Source organism: Patagioenas fasciata, chromosome 14, assembly GCF_037038585.1.
Source record: "Patagioenas fasciata isolate bPatFas1 chromosome 14, bPatFas1.hap1, whole genome shotgun sequence".
In the NCBI taxonomy this organism is placed as follows: domain Eukaryota; kingdom Metazoa; phylum Chordata; class Aves; order Columbiformes; family Columbidae; genus Patagioenas; species Patagioenas fasciata.
Window position 1 is genome coordinate 5,934,256 of NC_092533.1, and position 25,486 is coordinate 5,959,741.

General features: G+C 41.9%; 1 protein-coding gene across 1 annotated transcript in view; it reads right to left on the reverse strand.

Annotated features, from left to right (window-relative positions):
- The window catches only part of GALNT10 (polypeptide N-acetylgalactosaminyltransferase 10), an 83,891-nt gene that overhangs the window by 43,002 nt on the left and 15,403 nt on the right, over positions 1 to 25,486 (reverse strand). Inside the window, exons 2-3 of the mRNA XM_065848929.2 lie at positions 1,904 to 2,006; positions 912 to 1,050 (exon numbers count right to left, since the gene is read on the reverse strand). Of these exons, the coding sequence (XP_065705001.1) occupies positions 912 to 1,050; positions 1,904 to 2,006 (242 nt within the window). The remainder of the gene's footprint in view (positions 1 to 911; positions 1,051 to 1,903; positions 2,007 to 25,486) is intronic.

Genomic DNA, 25,486 nt, shown 5'->3' on the forward strand with positions numbered 1-25,486 from the left:
GTTGAATTCAGATTCACTAAATTGTCAGAAAAATGGCTTTACACAAACCAAGTTTCTGTTCCAGTATCTAATGATGCTTTCAGATTAAGAACTGCACAAATAGTATCTAAAAAAACCTCTCAGCTTTGCATAAACAAGGGTTAAGTCTCACCTGAAGCACTTTCGCTAATGAAAACCTCCTGGTTTGCACAAAATCCAGTTTGACACCATCCAAAGGGATAATATCCAATAGATGAACTCAAAAGCCAGCACTCAACTGGAACTAGTTTGTACTTGTAAAACCTGATGAAGTTTTTATGAGAAAGAGGGTCTAAGAAACTAATCCATAAATCAGAAGGACTTCTGATAGAACTCTTCATACACAGTTGAGTGGAGGCCCTCAAATCTTGTTCTGCTCCTGAGCATTTCATGGTCATTTCCAGCCAGCAGCCCATGTGAGAACTGGACAGAGTGTCCAGTGACACAGTCATCACAAGACATTTACATCATTTTCCACTACAGAAAGAACCAGCTCTGCCTCATTAGGTGCTCAAAGCTGCTGGCTGTGTCAGCGGGCTCAGGAACTGAACGGTCACATTGGGAGAGCTGAAGGAAGCAGCCGGCTCTGGGGTAAGTTCAAGATCTCTTCTGCACAAGGCTGCAAGTTTTTGGTAATTTTAAGTCTCAGAATCAGAAGTTTGTTTTGTTTTGTTGTTGTTCCGCCCCCCCCCCCCCCCCAGTTTTAGTCTCCTGTATTTCCCATTGCAATTACTATACACTGTCCTTTAGTAAGGAGACAGCAGGACCCAGCTGTGAAAGGAGTGATGAACAAAGGTACAAGAGTCCCTAATAAAAAGAGAGCACACTCCTGCAGATGGGGTAATTTAGCACTTGCGAACTTTCACTCATAGAAATGCAAACTAGATACTCACTTTGGATGTCTGATGTCTGGAAGGGAACGATTCAGAGAAATTTTATCACTCACAAAGATATTAAAGCCATTTTCCCTGTATGCTTGGTCCACTCGCTCTGCATCAGTCATTGGGTAAGGTTTTCCCTGTTCTCCATTTCCTATGGATAGACAGAAAATAAACATGCATCATTACTACTAATTGGTACTTAACTGGCCAGAAACTAATTCACATATCAGGAGAAGAGCAGTCATCTTATAACCATTTGAAAATCCCTTCATTAGTTTTGTACTCTGTGTCATATTTAGCACTGGGTCAACCATGTCAACCTAACAACTTTATTTGATAAGCAGTTTTGCTACAAAACGCTCAGCTGTGTAAATTGTAGAAGCTAAAAGTCTTCCTTCTAACATCAGAAATGGATGAAGGGGCTATGGCAACACTGTGGAGGACCTATAGAACATTTTTTGTTTTGAATACACATGACCACCTCACCACTGTTGCTTTTTTCAGCACAGATGGACATGTATATTGAACAATGTGAGCTCTTGAACAGAGGAGGTAGAGCCCTTGCAGACACACCAGTGTAAAGCTGCCATGTTCAAAATGAGCCCTTTTATGCGACTCAGGGAAAAAAAAAAATCCAGAACTATGGAATAAAACTTTCACGTTTGTTATAGTCTAGAACATTTTTCTTATCCTCTGGATCTCCTGGGCTTGGGAGAGGTACAGGTAGGTGGGGTTTGGTAAGTTAAAAACCAAATAAAATAAAATATCAATACTGCACCTATTCTAAAATTACTAAGATGTTACCAACACATTTTCACCCCAAAATGGTTAATGTGGATTTGAGGGGAAAGGCTTTAATCGGGATTAACACACAATAACTGCAATCGTGTCAAGAACATCATCTTGACCCTGAAAGTTGAACACGCTGTTCTGCATTCAGTCTACCAAATAAATTCAAGTAAATTACAACTGTATTAAAACATGTTCATAGGAATGTTACGTACCTACACGCTCTGAGTCCCTCCTTATAGCCTCTTTATTATGCCAGTCCTTTATCCTTTGTCCATCACCAAAGTAAGGGTCTTTCTTTTGCCTCACGAATGATACCTTTTAAACAAAAGATTGGATATATTAAATATAGAACACATTAAACCTTTCCTTAACATCCTCCCCTTCCTGTTAGATGAGATTAAGCATCTTCCTTATGGTAAGACCATGACAAGCAAGTAGTTCTACCCTGGAAGGGGTGAGAAGGAAGCAAAGTTTGCTTGCCTCAGAACAGTACTTTATCTATAGTTGTTAAGTGATATATTTTTCAGAGCACCATCTTGTATGCAGACCAGTATTCTTAATCAGGGAATCTATTAAAACCTCCCATTTTCATTTTGAAAACATCCAATACAACTCACATCCTATTTAATTAACAATAAAGCTGTAATTGGAGACTTATTGCAGGATCATTATTAATGAGTACACTACTATACCTGAATAAAATCAAAATAAGATTTAAAAGGTCACTTGTTAAGACTCTTGCTGCTCAACTTAAAAGCAAATTTTACACAGGCATGAGTCTGCTCTGAACCCAATTAGAGCTCCTCTTTTCATGATGTTGTTCCTAAATTCAAAAGCAATGGGTGCTTTGGGAACAAGCTAGCAAATGAAAGATGAGGTGAATTCGGGATCAAAGAGACTACAGCGTGTGGAAAGAAAACCATCATACATCTCAAACACTGACATGCCTAAAATCCAAGGAAAAATATAAATATATAAGTAGGTCTTAGGGTCAAGAAAATAACATCATCTCTGAGAAGGAGTTTTCAATTATGTTGCAATATGCTGGTAGAGTTTAAATGCAAGTCATTTGTAGCATTACAAAGAATATAGAGGTTTTTCCCTTTTAGTTCCTCATGACCTGCAGAGAGAACTCCACAGGCTAGAACTTTCTAGAAACCAAAAATAAGCTTCTCTCCTTGGAGGGAAAGACGTTTAAAGTCTCAGTAGCGGGTCAATCAAACCAAACAACCACCAAAAAGCAATGGTTGGCATAGTAACCTTGCAAGATCATCAAGCATCTTTAGCATCTGGGACACAGACATCATCTGCCTGACTAGTTAAATTACAAACTCATTTTCATGCCTAGATTTGTCTTGGGAAAATAGGACATTCAGACATTTTACTTGTTATTCCAAGGCACCAGACTTCAGGCTGACACAGTTGGCTGCAGCCTGACAGGTGAGCTCTGGTGAACCTCGCTGTGAAGGTTTTGCAGGTTGTCCTCATGTCATCACCCCCTTCTAAAGCAGCCAGCAGGAAGGGAGCCCTGTGTTTTACCTTCCAAAACCATCAGTGCCGACAGGTTTCAGGAGAGATGTCCAACTGAACTAGAGCGGCTGAACGCAGGTACGTGCTCCGATGCTGTAATGGGTGGTGACCCTCAGTAAGGAACTGTATGATAACCTGCAGTTGTGCTGGTTACTACCATGCCAAAGTGTAAACCAGTGGTCTGAAGCTACTAGAGCTCCATCTGACTAAAAGCTGCCTTGTGAACTATTTGGACTATTTTCTTACATAAGAGATTTTAAATCAATCTAGATCCTTTCAAACATCGATCATAAAATGATTTACACTTGGCTTCTTGGCATTGTGCAGATAGTAACGTACCTGGCAGAAGTCAAGTTTCATCCACGAAACCAGACACTCAGTTCCACATCTCAATTAACTACCATCCATGCTCAGAGCACTCCCCTTCCTGCCCCCTGCCATGTAATTTTATTTTCACTGAAGGAGAGCTGATGGGTGCTCAGGATAGACAAGAAATCAGCCACAAGTCACACAGCTAGTTCATGATGGGAACAAGTATTAACAAACTTCCATTTGTGCCACCTGCAGCTAACAAGGATGTTCTCTGAAAAATACTTACGATGTAGGAAGGAGGAGGGGAAAGAACTCTCAGGGTGGCAAGGGAAGGGCAGGACCACACTGTGGGATGTGATTAACAGTGGTGAAAACCAGACAACCTCCAGAAAAGGCTGATTAGCAGGAAAGGACAGTTAGACCCAGGAAAAAAGTGACTACTTTAAGAAAAACCTCAGCAGAGCTATATTTTGATGGTGTACTTGATTTCTTTCATTTACCTCATGAGTCCTTAATTTTTTCATTATCTGTTCTTTTATTTTCTACCCTGATGAAGTTATATGAATGAAAAGCAATAACTCATTTTTATGTTGTTAGTTACTATCCCTTCAGCCCATGAACTCCTCTGAAACCTTTTGTTCAAGTACGGAAACTGGCAGGGTACCGTCCTGAATTTCAGTCTACAAGAACTAGGACATAAAATGAAGATTGCCACAAGCAAACCAATGTCTTCAGTTCACCTCTGACCGCATGTGTTGAAGGCCTGCAGTTGTTGAGGGAAAGAGGTTTCATGAGAGGCCCTGCAAAAGTCTTGAGATCCCCATCATGAAGGAACAGGCAAGTTCAGCTCCAAAGCAGCAGAGCTGGGGTGACGAACCACTCTCCCCTTCTCTGGAGGGGTTCTTGACCACCCCTGAACTCAACAGATATAAATACCAGCCTAAATTGCTTATCCTGCCTTGTGATTTGCTAGCCATTCCATTAAACACCACTGTTCTTATATGAATTTCTACCCACTGATAGCGCAAAAGTACTTTTAAGTGTCAAGATGAGTGTGTGAGCCAGGAACTAAATGTGCAAGAAGGCACTGGGAGGGCAAACTGAACATAGCAGGCAGCAGCACTTCTGGGGAAAACCTGAGGGTGGTGTCAGCAATAAGACCACAGAGCACCTTGAAAAACATACCAGGGATATGCCAACACCAGCCAGAAAGCTCATGTTTGCTTCACCACAGGGGGTTGCTGCTGCTTCTGCATAGCGGGTGCGCACAGCGGTGGTTTGAGATGCTCCCTTGGGTGCGGTGAGCCAGGGCACAGGGTGGGCGAGGGGCACGCGAACCAAGTCCAGCATCCACCTGTGGCTCTGGCCGAACGCTTGCATGAGTAATTTATGCAAACCCTGACTTCTGCCACCTCATTCCAGCTCTGTGAGCAGGTCTGACAGCTGCATGACAGACAGTAGAAGCAGTAGCTTTGTTATTTTTGATGTAAAATGGATCAAAATTTCAGCTCCACGAAGCAGTCACCCTGTGCTGCTGTGACAGTCCAACACCTCTACTTATTTGGCCACCACAGTGGTTTCTAATTTTTCAGTTTCCTCTCCAGGATACTCCCCTGCCAGGAAAAGTCCTGGAAAACCCTTGCAGACCAAGCATCCCCTTGCCAGGAGAGTTTTGGCAACTTTCTGAGCACTAGGCTTGTGCACAAGTGTCATACTGGGCACAGGAACAGCTGGCAAATCTGAAACCTCAGTATTTGAAGTCTCTCTTGTCTCCTGTTTATAGCATTCTGGACCGAATGAGCACACCAGAACTGTTTACAACACTGCAGAAATCCCACCCAGCGCTGAAGATGAGTGTTGTAAGAGTGTCTAGGGGTTAGGTGTAAAAAAAGAGACATACACATTGGGACTCAAAGGCTCACGACACCCACTCTACACGCAGGAACCCAGCACACACATCAAAAGAGAGTTCAGTCATGTGTGAACTTTAAACTAAGCAAGAGGGGAAACTATGGAGTACACGCATCAGTTATCCAGACCTTTCCAAACTGTAGTGTTGGACTTCGGATGCACACAGAGTAAGAGTTATTGATCCCTAAGTCCTGTAAAGAGCCTCTTCCTTAGCTGTCAGTCCTCGAGACTTAGAAAGACCGACTTTTCTTCATGTTTGCACTGGCAAAATAAAATGAGGACTGCGTAGGGTGACTTATTATCTGTTCCTCTGCCTGCAGTGCTTGTGATGCTACTGCCCTGTACAACTAAAACCAAACAAGACTCACACAAGATAAGCACAACATTAATCTCCGTTGGATCGACATACCTCTCCTTAAATGGTTTTTAAAATCTTGAAGGCTAGATGTAGCTGCAGATGGTTGTGACAGACATGCTGCATTCTGGAGCTTTTTTGGTCTTTGGTAGAGAAATTATATTAGTCAATCCAATTCAGAAATGTTCCATTAAACTTAATTCAACTTGGGTAAATGTTAAGGGGGTTGAGTATTTCTAACTGCATCCCTTGCAAGCAAACTTTTAAGGCTTACATTGGTTTTGCAGGTCGCTATTAAAACACATCTGGCAAGTCTGCTCTGAGTCACTGACAGGTTCTAACAACAATGTCTGAATGTTAATTTTGAAGTGACTTTCAGTGCTAGAAAATTAATATCAGTGTCTCTGCTTCAGTGACCTTGTCAGCACCCCGGATCTGCACGGCCCCGAAGGGAAGGTGCAGCGGCAGCAGGCTGATTAGCATCGTATTTCTTGCTAAGAATCACACTCTCAAGACCAGCGTAATTCCAGCAGACCACCAAAAACAGTCAGCATGAATGACAAAGCATTGCCCTCCCCTTCTCGACTGCAATTTTTATGCTCATGTCATCACTACTAGCGGAGCAGTGTGTATATTTGTGGGCAGCGTGCCACCATGGGCAAAGGGAAGATGCGTATCTCAGCGCTTGGAAAATGGGCAGGTTGATGACATTGATGTGAGTTTGGAAGCTTCTTTTCCCCCCCCTTCTTTTTTTTCCCCTCTTTGTAAAACATGTCTGAGCTCTAGAAACCCAGACACAGCACACAGGGACCAGAATGTTGCTTTTTTTAGTGGTTTCCTTCAGGGATGCTGCATGGGATTTGACTCAATTATGCAAATTGCTTAACTTGATGATACCCCTTCAACAGATGCTCTAGACTGGGATATCTCAATCTGCCAAACACAGCAAATTTCCCAGGACTGACTTTTGCTTTAACTATTAAATAAGCATCTCATTTATGGGGAGCTACCTCTTACCTGTGATGCTGTACTGCATGTCAATTTGCACTTCAATGCTAATTTCTTAATAATTCTAGTTGTATAGCAGGAGGCGTAACATTTTTCTCCAAACCTCACCAGCGCATCTCCCTTGTCTGTGTTTTAGCTGTGGAATATGGTGACCACTGTTTGGACAGCGCAGTTATCAACGCCGCATCGTTAGGGTAAATTCGCATTATAGATCTGGATTTCTGTCCCTACAAAACAGGCCAGCAAGGCTGTCGCCTTCGCAATTTTCTGCTTTGTTCTACCTTTGCTTCTCATTTTGCAAAAATGTCTTCACTTTTTGAAACGGACAGTTGTAAAAAACAATGCCAAAAGGAGATTTCAAAGCATGAAGAGTTCATTATGATTAGTCAAGCTATGAAAGCGCACAAGCCGTTGAATTTTATCCATTAACTTCTACAGCAAGCCCATGAGTTCTATTTCAGCTCACGCACAGTTTCTTTTCCTCAACAACTGGAAGTTGTTTACCACTAAGGAGTGATTACTTCCCCAGCAATATCTTAAACTAATCGCCTGTCTGTTTCCATCCTTCATTTTTTAAAAACTGAAAATGAATTAAAGTAGAAAGGCATATTAAGCAATACATCAAAAATAGATTTAGACAGATTGCTGTAAACAAGCCCCTTCTGTTGTCTACCATGCTGTTACTTAACACGCCGCCAAAGCAATTGATCAGCATTCAAATGCCAAATGCACAAAAATGGAGTTTTAATCTTTTGTTTAATCACTATTTAGCGCGCCTGGCTCCAGCCTGAATAAAAGAAGAATGGATGGAGATGTAAGCCAGGAGTTTTCTGTACTCAAGTCAAAAAGATTTGCTGAAGTGCACACACTAATCATAATGCTGTACACATTTCAAACACTGTTCAAACACTGTAAAACCAAACCAAACCAACAAAAACCAAGGAGCTATAATCAGACCCAAGAAGCTATGGTCTTCGGAGAGTGTAAATAGGGGGCATCTGTTCCATCCTAGGTCTCTTCATTTACCCCAGCATCTCAGCAAGTATATCTTGCATTTATATCCTACAGTGAGTTGCCAAAGATGACAAAACAATCCAGAAAAACAACAGAAAAAGACACAGCAAATAGAAGCCATTCCTCTATTTATTAGGTGTTCTCAGTGGAAGCCTCCAGTGTGTGCACTTTGGGTGCAACCTCATTGTCACAATCTGTGCCACAGCAAAGCAGAAATAAGAAACATATATAACCAGCTTTTCTTCAGCCCTGCAAAACCTAGTGCACGAGAGGTTTTAGAAGGCAGAACACGTGAGAGAAGCCAGGTCTGGCAGAAATTGGGAGGAATCGCCCCTCTCACTGCAGCAAGAAGCCCAGGTTTTAATGATGGTGGGACCATCCATGGTAAATGTAGGTAACCCCTTCATAAATAAATAGATATCAAGTCTTATTGCACCATGAAGAAACAGAAATATTTTTTGGTTTATCAGAGATCTATTAGCATGTGTTGAACAACAAATTGGTACAACACCCACACGGTGCAAACAGCCTCCGTCCTTCGTACAGACATGAAAACAGCTGAGACTTTCAGATGATCTAATGAAAAATAAAACGTATTCCAACATCGACTGGAGGCATTTGACCCAGGCCAGGAAGATGAGCATAACCTGGGGTGGGCAAAGCACGTCATTTACTGGAACAGGAGATAGCGTACTACTATAAAAAGCAAGCTGCTAAAAGCCTTGCCATGCGATCTACCCAAATGTTTTCAAAAGGTTAATTTTTTAAGCTATTTTAGCCCATCAAAAATTTAAAAGCTACATTAGCATAATCCATACCTTCAGCATTTCAGGAACTATTAAAAGGCAACACAGGACTAAATGGCAGCACATCATGTGGAATGATTAAGTGCTTTCAAAGACAAAAAAAGCCAAGTATGTCTTCACAGCTGTGTTGTGACTCAGATCCAAACAACAGGTTCAAACCAGACCTAAAAGTCTCCTGCACAATGCCATGATGTTACCATTTGGTCATCATCCTCTTCTTTCCCACCTGGAACACGAGTGGCATTGAAATCCATGTGTTCAGATTTGTGCTTTTATTTCTGAGAAAACCACACGTTGGGGCAAGGAAGTAATCTGCCCGCTTCCTCCAGAAAGAGCCACAAGTACTGTAGGCACTTCTGGATCAGCCCTCACCCCGTGGCAGACCATAAACCACAGCTACATCAGAACCAGCTGAACAGGGCAGCGTGCACGGACACAATGCGGAGTCTTTTCTGAAGGACACCCAGGGACACTTGGCAGCTGCTTGTAGAGAGACTGAACAAATACGTTCCTTGCAGAACATCAAGCACGCAGCTCCTTGGTGAACAGGACAACCTATTGCCTAAGCATTTAAGAGATTTTACCTGGCTCCGTGCTTTTTAATGCAGAAAGCTTTTTGTATCAAGTGCTAGCGCAGTGCTTCAACTGAAACTTTTCTACCTCTCTCTAAATTCCTTGAGCTAACAAGTTTAATTCAACTGCATTTGCTGAAAAACCCTTAGCACAATTTTATCTAGCAAAAAGTCCTGGTAGATCAGCCAACTAAAGCCTGAAGACATCAAATGAGGACAGCAACATGACATCCAGCTTGGTCATCAACCTCTACCAAACACCCCACACTTTATTCTTCACTTTCCCTTGGAAATAATATTATGGTCTTTCAGTGTTTGCTATTCTGAACTTATTGTTCGACTAATTCAATCCAGGCCTTCAAATGCACAGTGTCTTTCCAAAGTTTTGGCACAAGCACCAAGCAGTGAGTTCTTCCCGGGGTTTCCACACACCTTGTGATAGCACAGCAGCTCCCGCCTATTCTTTCAGCTGTTAAAAACCCAGCTGGTCTCATTTCAGACTTCAGGACAGGAGCCATTGCTTTAATTTGCCCACAACAGCTTTCTCATTTTTGCTGTTCACCAAAATGCTCACAGCCCTTCCCATCAGAAATGCTCCATTTCCCACACAGCAGCGTCTCAGGGATCTGCACAAAACGGTGGAATAAGCTCCTGAAGGCATTTAGTTGCATCAGAAACCTCCTCATGCTCCCTCTCAAGCGACAGGTGTGTTTCTTTGAGCTTGCTTTAACATACAGCAAAGCATTATAAAATTCCCAGACAAGACATCACCCCCTGGGCTGCCCTCGGGTCGGGATGGGAGACACAACCTGTTACTCACCCAGACTGAGGCTTTGACATCAGATACATCAAGTAGGAAAATGTAGGCAAAAGTCATGTCTGAACTGCCATTCCAAACAAGATTAAAGATCTCCCACCCCTCCACCTTCCCTTTCTGCTTCACATACTTTCTGCAAACTTAAAACCAGGTGAACTTTCCTGAGGAACCAGTGTACATGTGGCATTTTATCATGGCTCCAAGAGCTGGTTTTTGACCGCAGCTCCTGGTGGAAGCTCTGAGGATGAAATCCATAGAGGTGGACATTGTTTTCCACAGCATCCAGTGCTATCTGAACCTGTCTTAAGTACAAGCAGCCTTACATTCACAGAAAGAAGAGCAAACAAGCTCATTTGGAGATCAGTTTGAGAAACAGACATTTAATGCAGAACCTTCCAGGTGTCTGCATGTATCCACGCTCCATTTAACAGGAGCAAACGCACACAAGTTGCAGTGGTTTCCTATAAGGACACACTTCACAACACCATTTCTGAAATCTGATTTACCAATTAGATTTACAGATTATGCTGCATATTCAGCAACACTTGACTAAATTGCATTAAGATTTAATAAAAATGCAAGATACAAAAGCCAGTAATTCCATCATTTCCATGACCTCCCTCTACTCAAACTATAAACTCTTGATCAGATTATAGGAATGCTAAGCCAGTCAAGGATTGCTCAGCTGAACACAACTTCCAAATAGTTTGAATACTAGCCATACCAGCAAAAATTCAGAAACCTCATTGACGACAAACCACAAAAATCCCATATATCCTTAATGCAAAAATACTACACAGAAGTGACATTCACAGCGCTTAGACAACCAGGACAAGATCACACCTAAGCTTGGTGCTGCACATAGTTGGACCTGGCAAATGTCTGACTGCAAATTTGACTTTGTTTAGTTCCCAAAAATCAACAAAGAAACAAAAACCAGACAAACAAACAGCACTTGTAATGATTTGCATTATGAAAGACCTACAACAATTGGCATGCTCCATAAAATGGAACATATCTGGATGGGCACCGGGTCCTTGGGAAACCCTGGTGTAACTCCTGGTACAAGCTGGTGTAACTGGTATAAAATAGGAGATGGCTGCTAATGCTCCAACAATCTTTGGGTTGAGGGCAGGACAAAACCCACCTGCCAGATACCCCAGGGAAAAAGCCTAAACATTTTCCATAAGACTGACAAATTAAGAGAAAACCACTCAACTTTAGAACTTTCCAATGTACAAACTATCCTACAAGGATGCCTTGCACTTTGTGATAGAGAAAGGCACAAGACAAGAGACTGCATTACGTTTTCTGAGGTAAGATGAGCGAGGCAGTTTGAAATCTTGTCAAGAGTTGTAGTTCGTAATAGTTAACAGAAGTGATACGGGTTTTGCCTGGAAAAGCACTGACTTCAGAAAGGTCAATACCACTATTCCAAGATGCTCCAAAAAGGTAAAAAACCCACAACATTTACTGCTACTGAAAACTAGATACAATCCATAGACAAGCTATGTGACAGATACGACTCAAAAACCAAAATAAAAACCATAATTCCCATTTAGTTGTGTGCCCGGTACTGAGATGTTGTGTTTTATGTCAGCAGACAGAGAGCTTCCCATAGCAAGCTGCATATCAAACTTAGAAATTGCTTTTTCACCAATGAGTTTTGAAAGATACAGAAAAAAGCCTCCGTATTTTAGCTTTTCTCTTGAGCCCTTATCCATCATTAGAAGCTACACATAAAATTATGAAATCTCACCTATCTGAAGTTTGAAAGCAGGCACAATTTGATTAAGGAGGACATTGTCACCTGCCAAAAAATCAGACCTAATGATGTCAAATCATCTCCCAGTGGCACAGGACCCGGTCCCCAGCCACACTGCGGCAGCTCATCCCGCTCACATCGCAGCTGCAGTTTAACAATCTGTCCCTGCAGCGTGGCCGCTGACGCAGGAGCTCCCCTGCTGAATAAAGACTCAGCCCAAAAAGATTGTACGGACACCTTAAGAGGTTTACAGGTATTTTCAGAGGTTATTTTCCCCCAGTTGTCTCCTCTTACCAGGAACAATACCATGCTCACATAATACTTAAACACTGCTTGAGCGAAATAGTTCCCACTAACTCCAATAAAGCAAAGAGAATCACGAGCATTTTTCTATTTTATTTTCCACACTTTTCACTTCGTACTTTAGTGCTGAAACTGTTTGCTTGCCTTCCAGTCACTGGGCAACCAACAGTACCCACAACAATCACCATGACAGCTTTCGAAAATCATTGTTTTCAATGAGACATTTACAATTACATCAGGTGGTGCTCTGAAGGAGCCGACCTTTTGCCTTGATTCCCGGTTCACGCTGTTCACATCAGTCTCAGCGCAGCTTTTTCTTAGCAGCGATGCAGCAAAAACACATTTTCCTGTTCTTCAGCAGTGAAATACCACTATCCTCCTTTTAGCTATTTTAAGGATTTTTGAAGTAAATTCTCTACTAACTTCCGATCAGCCTTGATGCTTCTTGACAGTGTTATGTTAAAGTGAAAACATCAGCACTAAAAAGCAACATTTAACACGTCACTTCTTCCCAAGAAGTTATTTAACTGCTGCTCAGACAAGCAGTACACAGCACCCAGCAACAGCAAGCACACAGATCTACGCCAGGATTAATTACTCTCCTCTCAGGATCAGACGTACTGCTACTCCAGCTACTCAAAAAAACATCAGAGCCACGCTACCTCAATTTCCCCATGTTTACCCTGTCAGCTCATTTGATCTATTTGTGCTTGGTTTGCACCTCTGGATTCTCCCAGCATAGCAGGCAGCACGCACAATTCCTGCCCTTGGTGGTGAGGAGCACACAACAGCTGGGAAACAGCTGGAAGAGACTCCTGTGTCATTATGGTTCTCACCAGGAAGCATGAGCCTCTCCTTGAGACTTGGCACAAGCTGCGTTTTCCCCACCAGGAACAAAAAGCCAAGCACAAACCCCCCAGCTTTAGTCTTCAAGCTATTCTAGAAAACCAAGCCACCACAGATGGGTTGCAAAGGTGACTTGCAGAATGTTCACACCACACAACTAAGGACTAAAACCCCACCATGAACCGTATGGGGAAGGTTATCCCATGGAAAGCATTTGGAACCTTAAAAATTTATCGTGTTCACAGTAATGGACAGACACTTCTCACCAGCTAAGAGCTGAAGTGCCAAGCGTACATACACAGTAAGAGAGCGTCTACCAGTTTTTCACCACTCCTCCCTCCACAAGGGAAGCATTGGCAGAACTCCCTGCATACTTGTGTGCACCGTATGTGCCAGCTGGTCACACTTCCCAGGTTTAATACTCCTCTTCTAAGCAAGTTCCTCAATGGGTCCACATCTGCCCCTCTGGAATACAGCATGAAACTGTCACCATCACACATCTTCATGCCAACCCAAGGTTTTTAATTGTCCATGCCTCCACCCTGGGCTGAGATGAGGACCCAAGGCCAGGAAGAGATAAAGTAATCGACATTGAAATGCTGAATCTAGAGGTTCGATCCTGTGTAGGTACATTGGTCCCTCCTAGGGATACTGTCCAGTAGTGATCGCCACTTGATGTGGGCAGCTGCAAGTTGTAGTATGGCAAGAAACTACCTCGTAGTGACGGTGTAGCAAGAGGGAACACTATGCCTGGTTAGGGTACAACAGGGAAAAATAGGAACTGGTACAATAAATTGGTTGGGTCTGGGAGGAAGTTGGTTGATGGTCTCAGGGTCATTATCTCCAAGTACCTGTGGAATACACATGAAATTTCCAATAACTGAAAGATGACAAACACTTCTGGGCAATTGAGGGAAAGCAAGGCTGGGGATGCAGATAGCAAAACATCATACATGCCTACAAGGTGACAAATCACTTTTAGGTGTCACCTTAAAAGTGACAAAGTGCTATTAATGACAGCAGTGTCAGGATTAAAAAAACTAAGAAACAAGCAGCTTCTGAGACAAGTAACAACGGGGCAGACATGGGAGAGAAGACGCATTGCTCCACTCAGTGACGCAAACCTGAGCGTACCAAGTCTTGTTAATATCCGAATTGCAGTTCACTCAAATCTAATCAAAACTTTCACATTTTGATGCAAACATTCAGATCATGTAAAAATGATCTTTAACGGAATCTTTCTAGACCTTGCAAATTCTATTGATTTCAACACTGCAGTGAAAAGCGTGCTTGTTAAATCTGCTGATGTTGCCAGCTAAGTGGAGAACAGGATTAAAATTTAGAAGTGGTCCTGACAACAGAATCTGGGATACAATTCAACAGGGTGAGTAAAGAAGGCATTAACTGTACAAATGAGAGACTCGAGTGACTTTTTATGCAGGTGTTCAGCAGCTGGTTTATCATAATTTCTGTGTCCTACTGTTTGAAAAAAAGCTTCATTCTGAGATATTTACAGAAACATCATACATGGAAAAATGCAAAATAATGGGTGCTGACCAGCCCAGGGATGACAAGGCAGAAAGGAAGGGCAAGTATTACAAATAGCCCTCACACTTTTCCACGCTGCTGCAAAGAAGAAAACAAAAAGACATAAAATTAAAAGCACAACACATGAAATTATGGAAAAGGCTTTTCAACCGCATGAGAAATTAATAAGTTCCATCTTGGGCCAAGAGGCAATTAGACTTTGAGGAGTCTCACTTTACCACAAGGGTCCTCAGGGAGGTCTCTCCCTTGGGAGCACACTGAAAACATTGAATTGCAGAAATCTTCACTGTCCACTTTCTGGAAGCTTAAAATAACCAAGGGCTGTGGGATCTGAACAGTCTCACAAGCATCCAGTGGGAATCACACTGAAGTATACAAAAATGTTTTCTATTTTCCTAGATCTACTCTAGCTCCTATAAAACAGCAAAACTATATTCCAAATAAACTGAATTATTTGGAGCATTTGCTGTCCTTCGGGGTCATTACAAGCACACAGCAGTTAGCCCTACGATAAAATATGAATTCTCTTCTCTATGGCACATAGTCTGACCTCGCTATAATGAAGCTCCATAGGACTGAGAAAAATTGCTGCAGAGCTGGACATTCTCTGAAAGAGATTTTCAAGCTTGTCGTACCAGAATAAAGAAGTACCCAATTTGACTTGAACATCTTATATTCAGTATTTTTATGAGTCTCACTTTGTATCAAAAGAATACTGCTTAAGCATTGACAAAAAAAGAAAAATCAATGAAGAAATAAAATGCATGGTCGTACATAAAATACAGCACAGAACGATGAATACAAACTCCTCCAATTTGCTTATGTGTTTGTTCCACCAAGTCTTATAAACCAGCAAGAAAAAAGTTTACACTGCTAGAACTATTTCAAAGAGGGCAAGCGATTAGCAGGATTGTTACAGACCCTCTGAGTAATTAACCGTATGAACATTCTGCCCTCTGACAGCACGTGGTGTTAACATCTCATGGCAACAACAGCACAGGCGAAACTGCTACTGCACAGTTTGCGCAATGGTGCGGAAACACTGAGCTCCACACCTGTCTGTCCTTCCACCTCCCTGAAGAACAACAGATGCTTTGAAGACTGAGCGCTCCAAGCCTTGAGCACCATTTACAAGTGGTGTGCAGAGAGGAAAAACTGCCTCCACTGTGGGGTTTGACGAGACACATTGAACATTAGTCAGACTTAATAAATTCTGTGATGTGGTTAACTGCAATGGAACAGAATTTCTGTTACAAAAAGTTCATCTACTTCAGGCTCAGTGGTTTTTACACGTTCTGTCAGACATGCACACTTGGTGAGTGGGGAAGTCACCTTGAGGGAGTAAGCAGGCCAAGGAAATCAGGAATGAAGAGATGCAATTAGTGATGATGAACTGGTCTTATTACCATAGAAGACTGAAGTTCAAGACTTAATCTGTGTCATAAGTGAAGAATCAATCTGATTAATATTGCCAATATCCATTCTTCAGAAACAGTTTTTCATCACTGCCCAAGAAAAAGCCCTGGCCTGAGGAGTAGGAGCATTAACCAGAGCAGTTCGGACAGCCAGCACCACCAGAGACCTATTTGCCCTTCAGCCTCATATCCTGAGCACAGAAAGATTTCACAGAACCCTCTTGTTTGTGACAATGGCCTATTTTACAGACACTTAATGCAAAGTCTCTTAAAAACCCTGCTATCATTAGAGAACTACAAGATAATCATTCAAGACTAAGATAATGGGAATGAGGTTTCACTCCCTCTTTCTGCAAGTCAAAAAATGGTTTTCCATTCAAGAATGATTTTGAGGAACCATGCCACGTACACAGATACAGCAAAACAGCTTGTTACACGTCCTTATCAGAAGTGACAAGCTCAAGGCGTGAACATTACATCACCTTAAAACCTTTCAGCATAAACGAACAACTAAAAAGTTCTGAATGACTTTGCTCAGGAGGTGGACATCACTATGTGCTCCACCTGACCTTACTAATAACCATTCGAGCTTGAAATCTGCTACTAAAGTCTACATTGTAAGTAATTATTTGCCTTCGTGCAAAACTGTTGATTTCATGCTCTATAAACACATCTCCTTGTGAAAGACCAGCCTGCCCATGAAGATTGCTTTTGACAGCCCTGTGACCATCTCCTGTAGCAAGTGTCTGAAGCATCTTCTGGGAGGTACAAACATCTGTTCTACCCACCATACAGGAGAGAGCTTTTGGGGATGACAAATTTACAGGTGAGACACATCAAATGAGCTCTACAAAAGGGAGACACAGAGTTTTGGCACTTACTTAAAACGGAGTAACTTGGCGCTATGAAATGAAAGACAAGAGCAACTCTTTCCAGGTAGCTGTAATTTGTAACATGTGATCAACTGACCTGTTGTGGAAAGCATCATCTCTGTGGTGCTATGCTTAGGGAAGGGATGCACAGAAGATAGAGGCTGTGGTTAGAAAGATGATTTTATAAGTGGAACCACATGGTTGTCATGCTTCAGGGAACAAAAAAACCAAACTCATCATGTTTTTTTTACCCAAACTAGCAGTAAAAAGTAGGCAGATTATTTAACCCCAAATCAGCCACACCTAAACCTGCGAGCAATCTCTCTCCATGAGACCATGGAATATGACACTACATGGCAAGCTTCCCCCCACAACATGTTAGCCTGAATCCCAAACTAAACCCATTAAATACATACAGTTCTAGTTCTGGATGCTGGCACATGTGAGATGGCTGGGAGACAAGCTAAATATTTTAAGGCAATATAAAAAAGCAGCTGCCTTCTGAAAATGCTACATGTGAAAGTCACCACCTTTGCTAGAAAGGCACAAGAATCATAAACATGCCAGGCATTTAATGCTAGGAAACAACTCAGCTTTGAATAATTTTATGCCATTAAGAGATGCACACTGAATATGGACTCGGATCACTTAATAATTCATATCTAACACATAGTAAAAGTCAGCCTGGTATTGCACAGCAAGTTGCCAAGCAGAGTGGTCTTCCAGATTCATCTGAATTCACTTCAAAACACATACAGAGCAATGAAATTCTCTCACCCCTCCTCAAGCTTCTACTTCTCTCTCAGTATCACTTCACAGATGCCTCCAACCAGGCCTATTTTCCTGTGCCTCATGTTATAAAACACTCTAGGGGCCATACATTAAGTGAACTAGTTCTTTCCACTTCTAAGAACATCTCTTGAAACTTGAAGTAACAGGAAAAGAGAATTTGAGATTTAAGTGTCCATATGACACTCCCAGACTAAGAAATATTTATGTATTTCCATAAATTTACCGCTGTGCAGAGAGGCAAGACAAGTTCACCATCCCTAAAAGCATAAGCCAGAGCAGTTGGCTATTATGAATTATAAAAGTAAAAAGCTCAGAAAAATGTCACCGCTCCAGTAATCCCATTTGGAACGGCTGCTCAGAAGCAGCCTGTGTAGGACTGGATTTTCACCAATTACATGAGGAAGAGGAAGGACCATAACATTACGGTAACGACGAGATGTCAATCTTGCCAAAAGATTCTTAATACATGCAACTTAGTGGAATTGCTTTCCAATTTGCATAACAAAGCAAATGAAATCAAGGTTGCTCTATGTACTTTGAAGTAAAACTAACCTTAGACTGATAAATCCTGACACTTTTGTCCACGGTCTGAAGTAAATCCTTGCAAATGCTTTGAACTGGTGAGAACAACAGCCTCTTTCCCTTACACAGATCTGCAAATATAGTTTGCTGAATTACACTGCTGTTTTATATTCATAATCTTTGGGAGCAAAGCTCGATTAAAAGCCTTTGTGTTTCAAACCCAGCTCATCTCATTGATGTGGTTTCCAGTAGGTGCCCATCCAGAGCTGCACCACCACACTGGAGCTGCAAAACGGGGGCAAGATCATGAAATCGCCTCTATTACCGAGTCGACTTGTGTCAAAGCCCTTGGTAACACACACTGTATCATTACCAGATCCTTATTTGTCAGGCAGGAGAGCATATTCAGACAATTTATTTACTATTCTTCCTGCTATCTCTACCACTCATCAACTCAAATTGCTACTCTCTTATACAGGAACATGCATCAATCTCCGCTTTCCCCCAAATTTCAGGCTTATTGAACCAAAGAGTTTAAAATCTTCCCAAGTAAAAAGCTGCTTATGTAAAAAATGAAGGGAAACCTCAGCGCCAGCCTTACAGGAATCAATAAATTCTTACTAGCAGGTGGTAAATTCAACAGGTTTGGCTGCTTAATACACCTAGTTTTAACATCTCCAGACAGGTGAATCTAATTGGTTGCAGCAATTTAAACCCATCTTCCCCATATAAAACTTTTACCAGGCACTTGCTTTAGTTTTCAGAACTGCAGCAATCCCATGTTAACATTTTAATCCAGTGACAGCTAAAGAAGATCCCAATTAAACAACTACAACTTCACAGCAACACTGGTCTATTTAAGTAATCTCTGCAACCTTCAGAAAGATCACTGCACGCAAAAAATCCAACGCTTATGTAGCTAAAAGCCTTCATCACTTAATCCTCCATCCTCAGGAAGAACTAGTCTGACTGTCTGGAACAATTTACGTAGCAGCTCTCACTACAGGAAGCTAAACACTTCACCCAAGAAGGGAAAGCATGAAGAAACTATAGTACATGTGGAAAAACCAAATACTTTAACCTCCACAATTCCTTTAAATGCATTTCCAAAAAGCAGCAGTTGTTTCAGACAAGCCAAGATATTCCATTTCAACCAAAGGGAGGAGAAACCATCCCAAATTCCTTGAAGTTAAATAGAAGCCAACTTTCTGCTACTTTCCATTAAAAGTAGGATCATTTTCTTTTCTTTACAAGATACAAGCCAAAGTTCATAGCTACCACCGATTTCAAAGTATTCTCATCAATCTTCCAAGTGAGCATAAAAATACTGCATGCTTCTGATTGATGTTTCAGAAAACGAACTGTGGCTTGTCTTTTAATGAGATGTGTGAGGGCTTTGGGATAGACAAGGGATCTCTGAGTAAATCCATTAAGACGGCTGCAGCTGAGGGGCGCACACCATCTAGGAGATTTTTCTGATGTAATCACAGCAAGAAACCAGAGCAAATCTAAAGACAGCAGAAATATCCTGGGTGACTGGGGAAAAGAATTCTCTGTGGCTCAGGTGAGCAACCACTAAGAAAAGATTGATACTATGAACAGCAAACTTAAAGTAAACTTTCATAGTAGTTTGTAAGACAAGAAAACATGCCCAACTAAACCCATGCAACCAGTAGTTACAGTAACTTGGCAGAATTCTGCCCCCCAAGTATTTGCTGTATACATTTTCCAGAGTCACTACACAACTGGGAAGCATCAAAACCAAACCTTTGGCTGAATGTTTCATTTGTTATAGCCCACTGATACAAAGAACCATTTTATGCTCCTGTACAAACAGAATCAAACATGAAAACTTCTCTTTGCCTGGCATCAGTGAGAGCCTTTGTTCAGCTGCACAAGAATTCAGTATAACCAGTTCATACTTAAAAATCAGTGTGCGGCCGTGAATGTTCGCCATCTCAAAGCACGGAGAGATTTACTAGGAGGATTATATCTAAGCAGTTTTAAACACTAATGTGAAGTAGCAAAATCCAAATCATTAGACCTGCATTTGCTCGATTGGGCTCCCCACTGCAGGGCAGTGTGCCATGGCCCTGCCAGCAAAGCACGCAGGTCCTGCTCAAGCAGTGCCCCATTGATGCTTCCACCTCTAATCTTCTCTTGGAATTGCTCCCCAGTGCCAGGCAGACTCCAGGGATTTCAACAAGCACGAGCTGGATTATATTTAAACTGGTCCAAAGCTGGAGGAAGGCTCTTTATAGGTAATACAGACGGGCAAGGAGATTCCTCTTGGTTATCCTGCCTGATACGAATTAGATGCATCGTTAACCTTTATATATGAAGGTACACATCCCTTGTCCTGAAATACCTTTTTACCAACAAAGTCCTTGCACAAGCAGCTACCGATAACACTTAAGGAATCCTTATTTCCCTTTAAAACTCTCTACAAATATTTTTGACCAAACCCCCAACAATTTCACACAATTAGGACCACCGTTACTTGAGGAACTGCCAACATATGAACAATCCTTATCAGACATATTGCCTGTTTTGCACATCCCTGCCTAAGTTGGTATTTCTACTCTCTAGTTTTGAGCCTTCAGCCTGTCCCATTCTCTCAGGACATCTCCTCTCTCCTCCCACATTGACCAGACTAAGAACTCAGGCTGCTGCACACTAAATCACATTTTTAATGAAGCATCTACAGCAAAGCACAAGTATTTTCCCAGCCTTTCTCAGGATGTGGAAAAATGAGTGAATGATTTATGTAGTGATGAATCAAGCTGTCTAAGTTTTTGAAGTCAAGGACACCTGATGCAATTCCCATGTCAATAATCACAGAGGCCCTCTTTACCCCAGAGCCATATATTTGAATATGCCAGCAACATTTTTGTCATATGTATATATGAAGATGCCCTTCTGGGCAAATGTACAATTCAAAGCTACACAGCCAAGACAAAAAGCACAAAAAGACCTTTAATCCTGAACAGAGTAACTGAAATATCACCAAAGTTCCTGTAGTAGAGGGCCATGCTGAAACAAAACATAACGTTTCCATATGTTTAAACGCACACTTCAATTTTTTTGCCTTAATGCCAAGGAGTTGCATATCTGTTATAAATTTCAGTCCAGCATTTAGATACATGGTGAAGTACCCTATCAAGTAAGTGTCCACCCTCCAGTATTATTGGTAGAGGGCCAGTAAATAACACACCAGGCAAGACCATCCATGGCAATATTTATGCCAATCTCCATACGTGTCCCAACTAACACCTGTGCGTGTCTTGCAAAAGAATGTTTCCAGCTAAGAAATCCCCTGAGACAAAGGCATAAAGTAAATTTTCTTGATTCAGATATTGAACATTTAATTCCTAAAACTTTATTTTCGACATTTCCCCAGAACACACTGCATGGGCTATTTAGAGCTGCTGGCTTCCAGGAGACATTTGTCAAAGCCCATTTAGAAGCGATAATGTCTAAAACATCTGCAGCTGGTTATAATGCATCAGAAAAATGAAGTTGTCTGGACTGTGCACCGTGCCAGTGTTTGAGGGGAAAAAAAGAGAAAAAAAAAATCAAAACCATATGCCCGCTCTTAGTTTAGTCTCAAATGATCTATATTTTATAAGGTAACTTACCATGAATTTTTAAACTACTATGAATTGAATTCTACTAATTGGACTTCTTGGGCTTTTTAAAACATGCTTTTTTAAAAAAAGCCCTTCAAATTCCCACAGTTCAGCTGGTTTTCATTGTACGAGTCAAACATCCAAAATACTTCTGGTAAGAGGCATAAGCTCTAGAAGGTATCACAGAAGTGCCATGCCCAGAGAATATCTCCCAGAAATAAGTTTCCTGTGATTGTTTTGGCCAAGCTACCACCACCACAGGTGCACAAAATTACATCCCTGAGTAATTTACATTGTGGTTTTTAAATTTAGACTCCATTTCAAATAAATAGTGGCTTACTGCTCCAAATGAAGTGAATGAGTGCAGGGGTTTTAATCCAGCCAGAAGCTCAGTTTCACCCCAGGTTTTTCACTCCCTCTGAACTAACACCATTCAAACAAGGTGAGTGTTTTCCTGCTTCAAAGGTTCTATAAGTCAGTGCAGAGATACAGTGCACAGACACTAAGGCTGGAGAAGCACAGCAGCGTGCATCACAGGGACAGGTGAGACCTGCTGGGCTGTGGATTCACTCCCAGCATTGCAACCGGCAAAGGTTCCCTGCTCCGCATACACAACCAGCCACTCTGAAAAGCTTCATCGTTTCTTTACACAGCACTTCTGTACAAGCCCTCAGTTGCCACCAGCTCAACTTTAACTTTGCATTCGCTCATGCCAAATTACTGCATTAAGAACCCTTCCATGGCTTTGGCTTTAGGGACAGCTCACGCAAAACATTCTGGAAAAGCAGCTATTTCAGCTATTGCTATGGCCCAAATAGGCATTCCTGTATGGGAAGGCTGGAGCCAACTGAAACAACTTGCTCAACAGGCAGGCAAGTGCGTCCAGCTCCAAATGTTCAGCACAATCTCATGGTCTGGTAGCAAAGAGCCCCAACACCCTGAGGACAGCCCACTGGTCAGATCCACCACAGGGAGAGTGATTTACCCCACGTGGAAACCCCCAGAATAAACACAGAACCTGTGCTGCAGATCGCAGTGGAGCAGTTCAAAAACTACGTGAACCCTTCCCAATATATGTTGTTTTGTGGGTCAGACAGAAGCAGCTGTCGCACAACTATGTTATTGCTGTCTCCTTTCAATGCAGGCAGCTCTAAATCACTTTTCACCCGTGCTGCTCCAGAGGAAGGACCACTCGCTAACAGGGCAAAGCTGCAAAGTGCTTTCAAGGACAGAAGAGGGACAGAGGAGCAAGGCTTGTGCTAGAAAACTGACCTCTCTGGGTAAGACGCTTTACAAAGAAATTATCTAGTACAGTGACAGAAGAGGCTGAGCGCAACATATTTTGGGTTCCCATCTCCTGAGAAACCTAAGAGAACAAAGTATGATGGGGCTGTTCATCTCCCTTAGGAAGGAAATGCTTTTTCTCAGCCCCACAGATTAGTGCTCTCACTTATTGCCTTTGCTGCTGAGTCTCTGATCAGAGCGCAAAGTTCATAAAAACTGCCTCCCATCCTTCTTGCAGAATACAAAAGACACTTCAAAATTCATCTTCAGCTTTTAAGTGCTCAATAGCCATGTAGTTTCCCAGTAATGCTTTTGCTGATTGACCGCTTAGCAGGCTTTCCTCTTACTTAACAGTAATTGCACAGCAAATATGGAGGCAGAGTCATCCATTCCCATGGCAGAACCTTTAATAAAAATCGAAAATTACATGGCTTTTGATACATCAGAAGATTTCAAAGCAAATAGAAATTAACATTTCACTTTCTGTAAAAAAAGTGTTGGGATGACGTACATGACAATTGCAAGCCTATAACCACACATTTGTTTCGGCTCTGAGTTCTAGTCTGACATGCTTTTACAATTTCCAGTCAGAATCTGAACATCAACTTGATAAGTAGTTTCACAGCTGATCATGGGTGCCAGCAGAAGCAACATAAACTGACAATTTCGTGATTTTATTGTTTTAAACGTTTTGCAACTTTATAGAGCTGAGCGGCAAAATGTCAAAGGCCAACTACAAGCTCAGAAAGACAACTCTGCACCGACTGCACCTTCAAACCAGCAGCCAAGTTTTCCTAACGTTGGTTGAATAAGGGGAGATTGAACATCATCTTCTGCAGAAATGACCTGCACGCGCCACAAAAAGGTGACAACTCTTCTGAAGCCACGAGCTGCTCCAAACTACCTGTAAAATGCAAGAACATCACCTCTGCAGAGCATGGATTTGGTAAGATGGCAGCCCCAAGGCTCTCTTACAAACACATCTTGTAAGCTAACTGCTTTACTGCTACAGAAATTCACTTCCCTCCAAGACACACCCTTTTCTGTTAAATACACAGAATACATCTAGTTAAAGTGTGTCTTTAAAATCCTAAACCTTTAATTAAAACTGCAAACCAGCAGCACAGTCCAACAGAAGCATTCAATACATGTTGGTACCACACAGTTTAGTTTGAGGCTCTAATCACTATTTTAATGGCAGAGAATCTCACAGATCTTGGTAGGGACAGACCCAGGACAGTACAGTTTGTCTTTAAAGGCTCATCTCCCTAAGCACTCGTTATCTTCAAATCACCTAAACATCACATTAAACACTTGCAGCATCACAGCCGTGTGACCTTCCAACACCACCACACAGTGCAATTTTTCTGTAAAGTACAAACCCTATCACATATCATTACCAAGTATTTTAGAAGCAGCCACAGGTTCTGCAAAACAAAATGAAAGCATTGTAGATGGCTGTTAGTCTATTGTCTTACACAGCACTATCTAGTCTGACACCCGCAGGGATTTTGGAAATGCCCTTGCAAGAACACAGGACATTTTCTTGCATCACTGCTAAAGGACCACAACTACACAATTTCTAAATCCTAAAGAGCAACTCAATGGCAGCGTCAGTTCACAAAAAGGCAAACTGCTGCAAGAAAAAAAATCATCATATGCTTACTTGAACTTATCTGTAACCCACAAGCAGCACAATCTTACTTTGTAATCCATAACAGGCAGGAGAATCAACTTTGAAAGGAATGTACAGTCAGCTTTCAAAGACTTCTAGAAACATTTTAATAACTTAATTCTGAGTTAAAGAAATCTTTAATTAAGACAGCATTTAGAAAGTACTTTCCGAACAATCTGGAATCCTGTGGAATGTGTTAAGGCCTCCAGGGAAGCTGGTGCTGGCCAAGGCCTGAGATCAGTCCTGACTAAGGGAAGGAAAGCAGTAGTAGGAAGCAGCAAACACCATCCAAGTTTTAACACGCAGTTTGCCCGTCATGTCAATATTTGGCACCAGGATCAGCCCCCCGCCTATCCTTTATTATATTCACTTGAGGAGTTTGCCCCGTTTTTTCCAGAAAGATGGCATTACCCGAGTTACAGTCATACAGGACTTGACTTACAAGAATTAATTGCTGCTTACTTTTACACTAGCAAGCCACTGCTAATCCACGCTCCAGTAAAAAAGCAAGAGAATTAGGTCAAGGGAGCTTAAATGCTACTAAAATACGTTGCATAGCACCTTGTATCCACAGCTCAGACAGCAGCTCCTCATCCACAAGCAAGCAGCACACAACATCTAAGTCAAGTCCAGGTGGCTAAAGGGTCTTTGTCCGGACACCAATGAACTTTCCTTTACTCTTAGAGAAGGCTTATGCCTTGAAATGTCCATCAAGTATGCACAGTTCCCAAGAGATTACTTTGAGGCAATTATCTCCTGTTGGGGTGCTTGTTTTTAACTTCTTTCAATTATAACCCTTCCAAAGTACAGTGGGTCTCC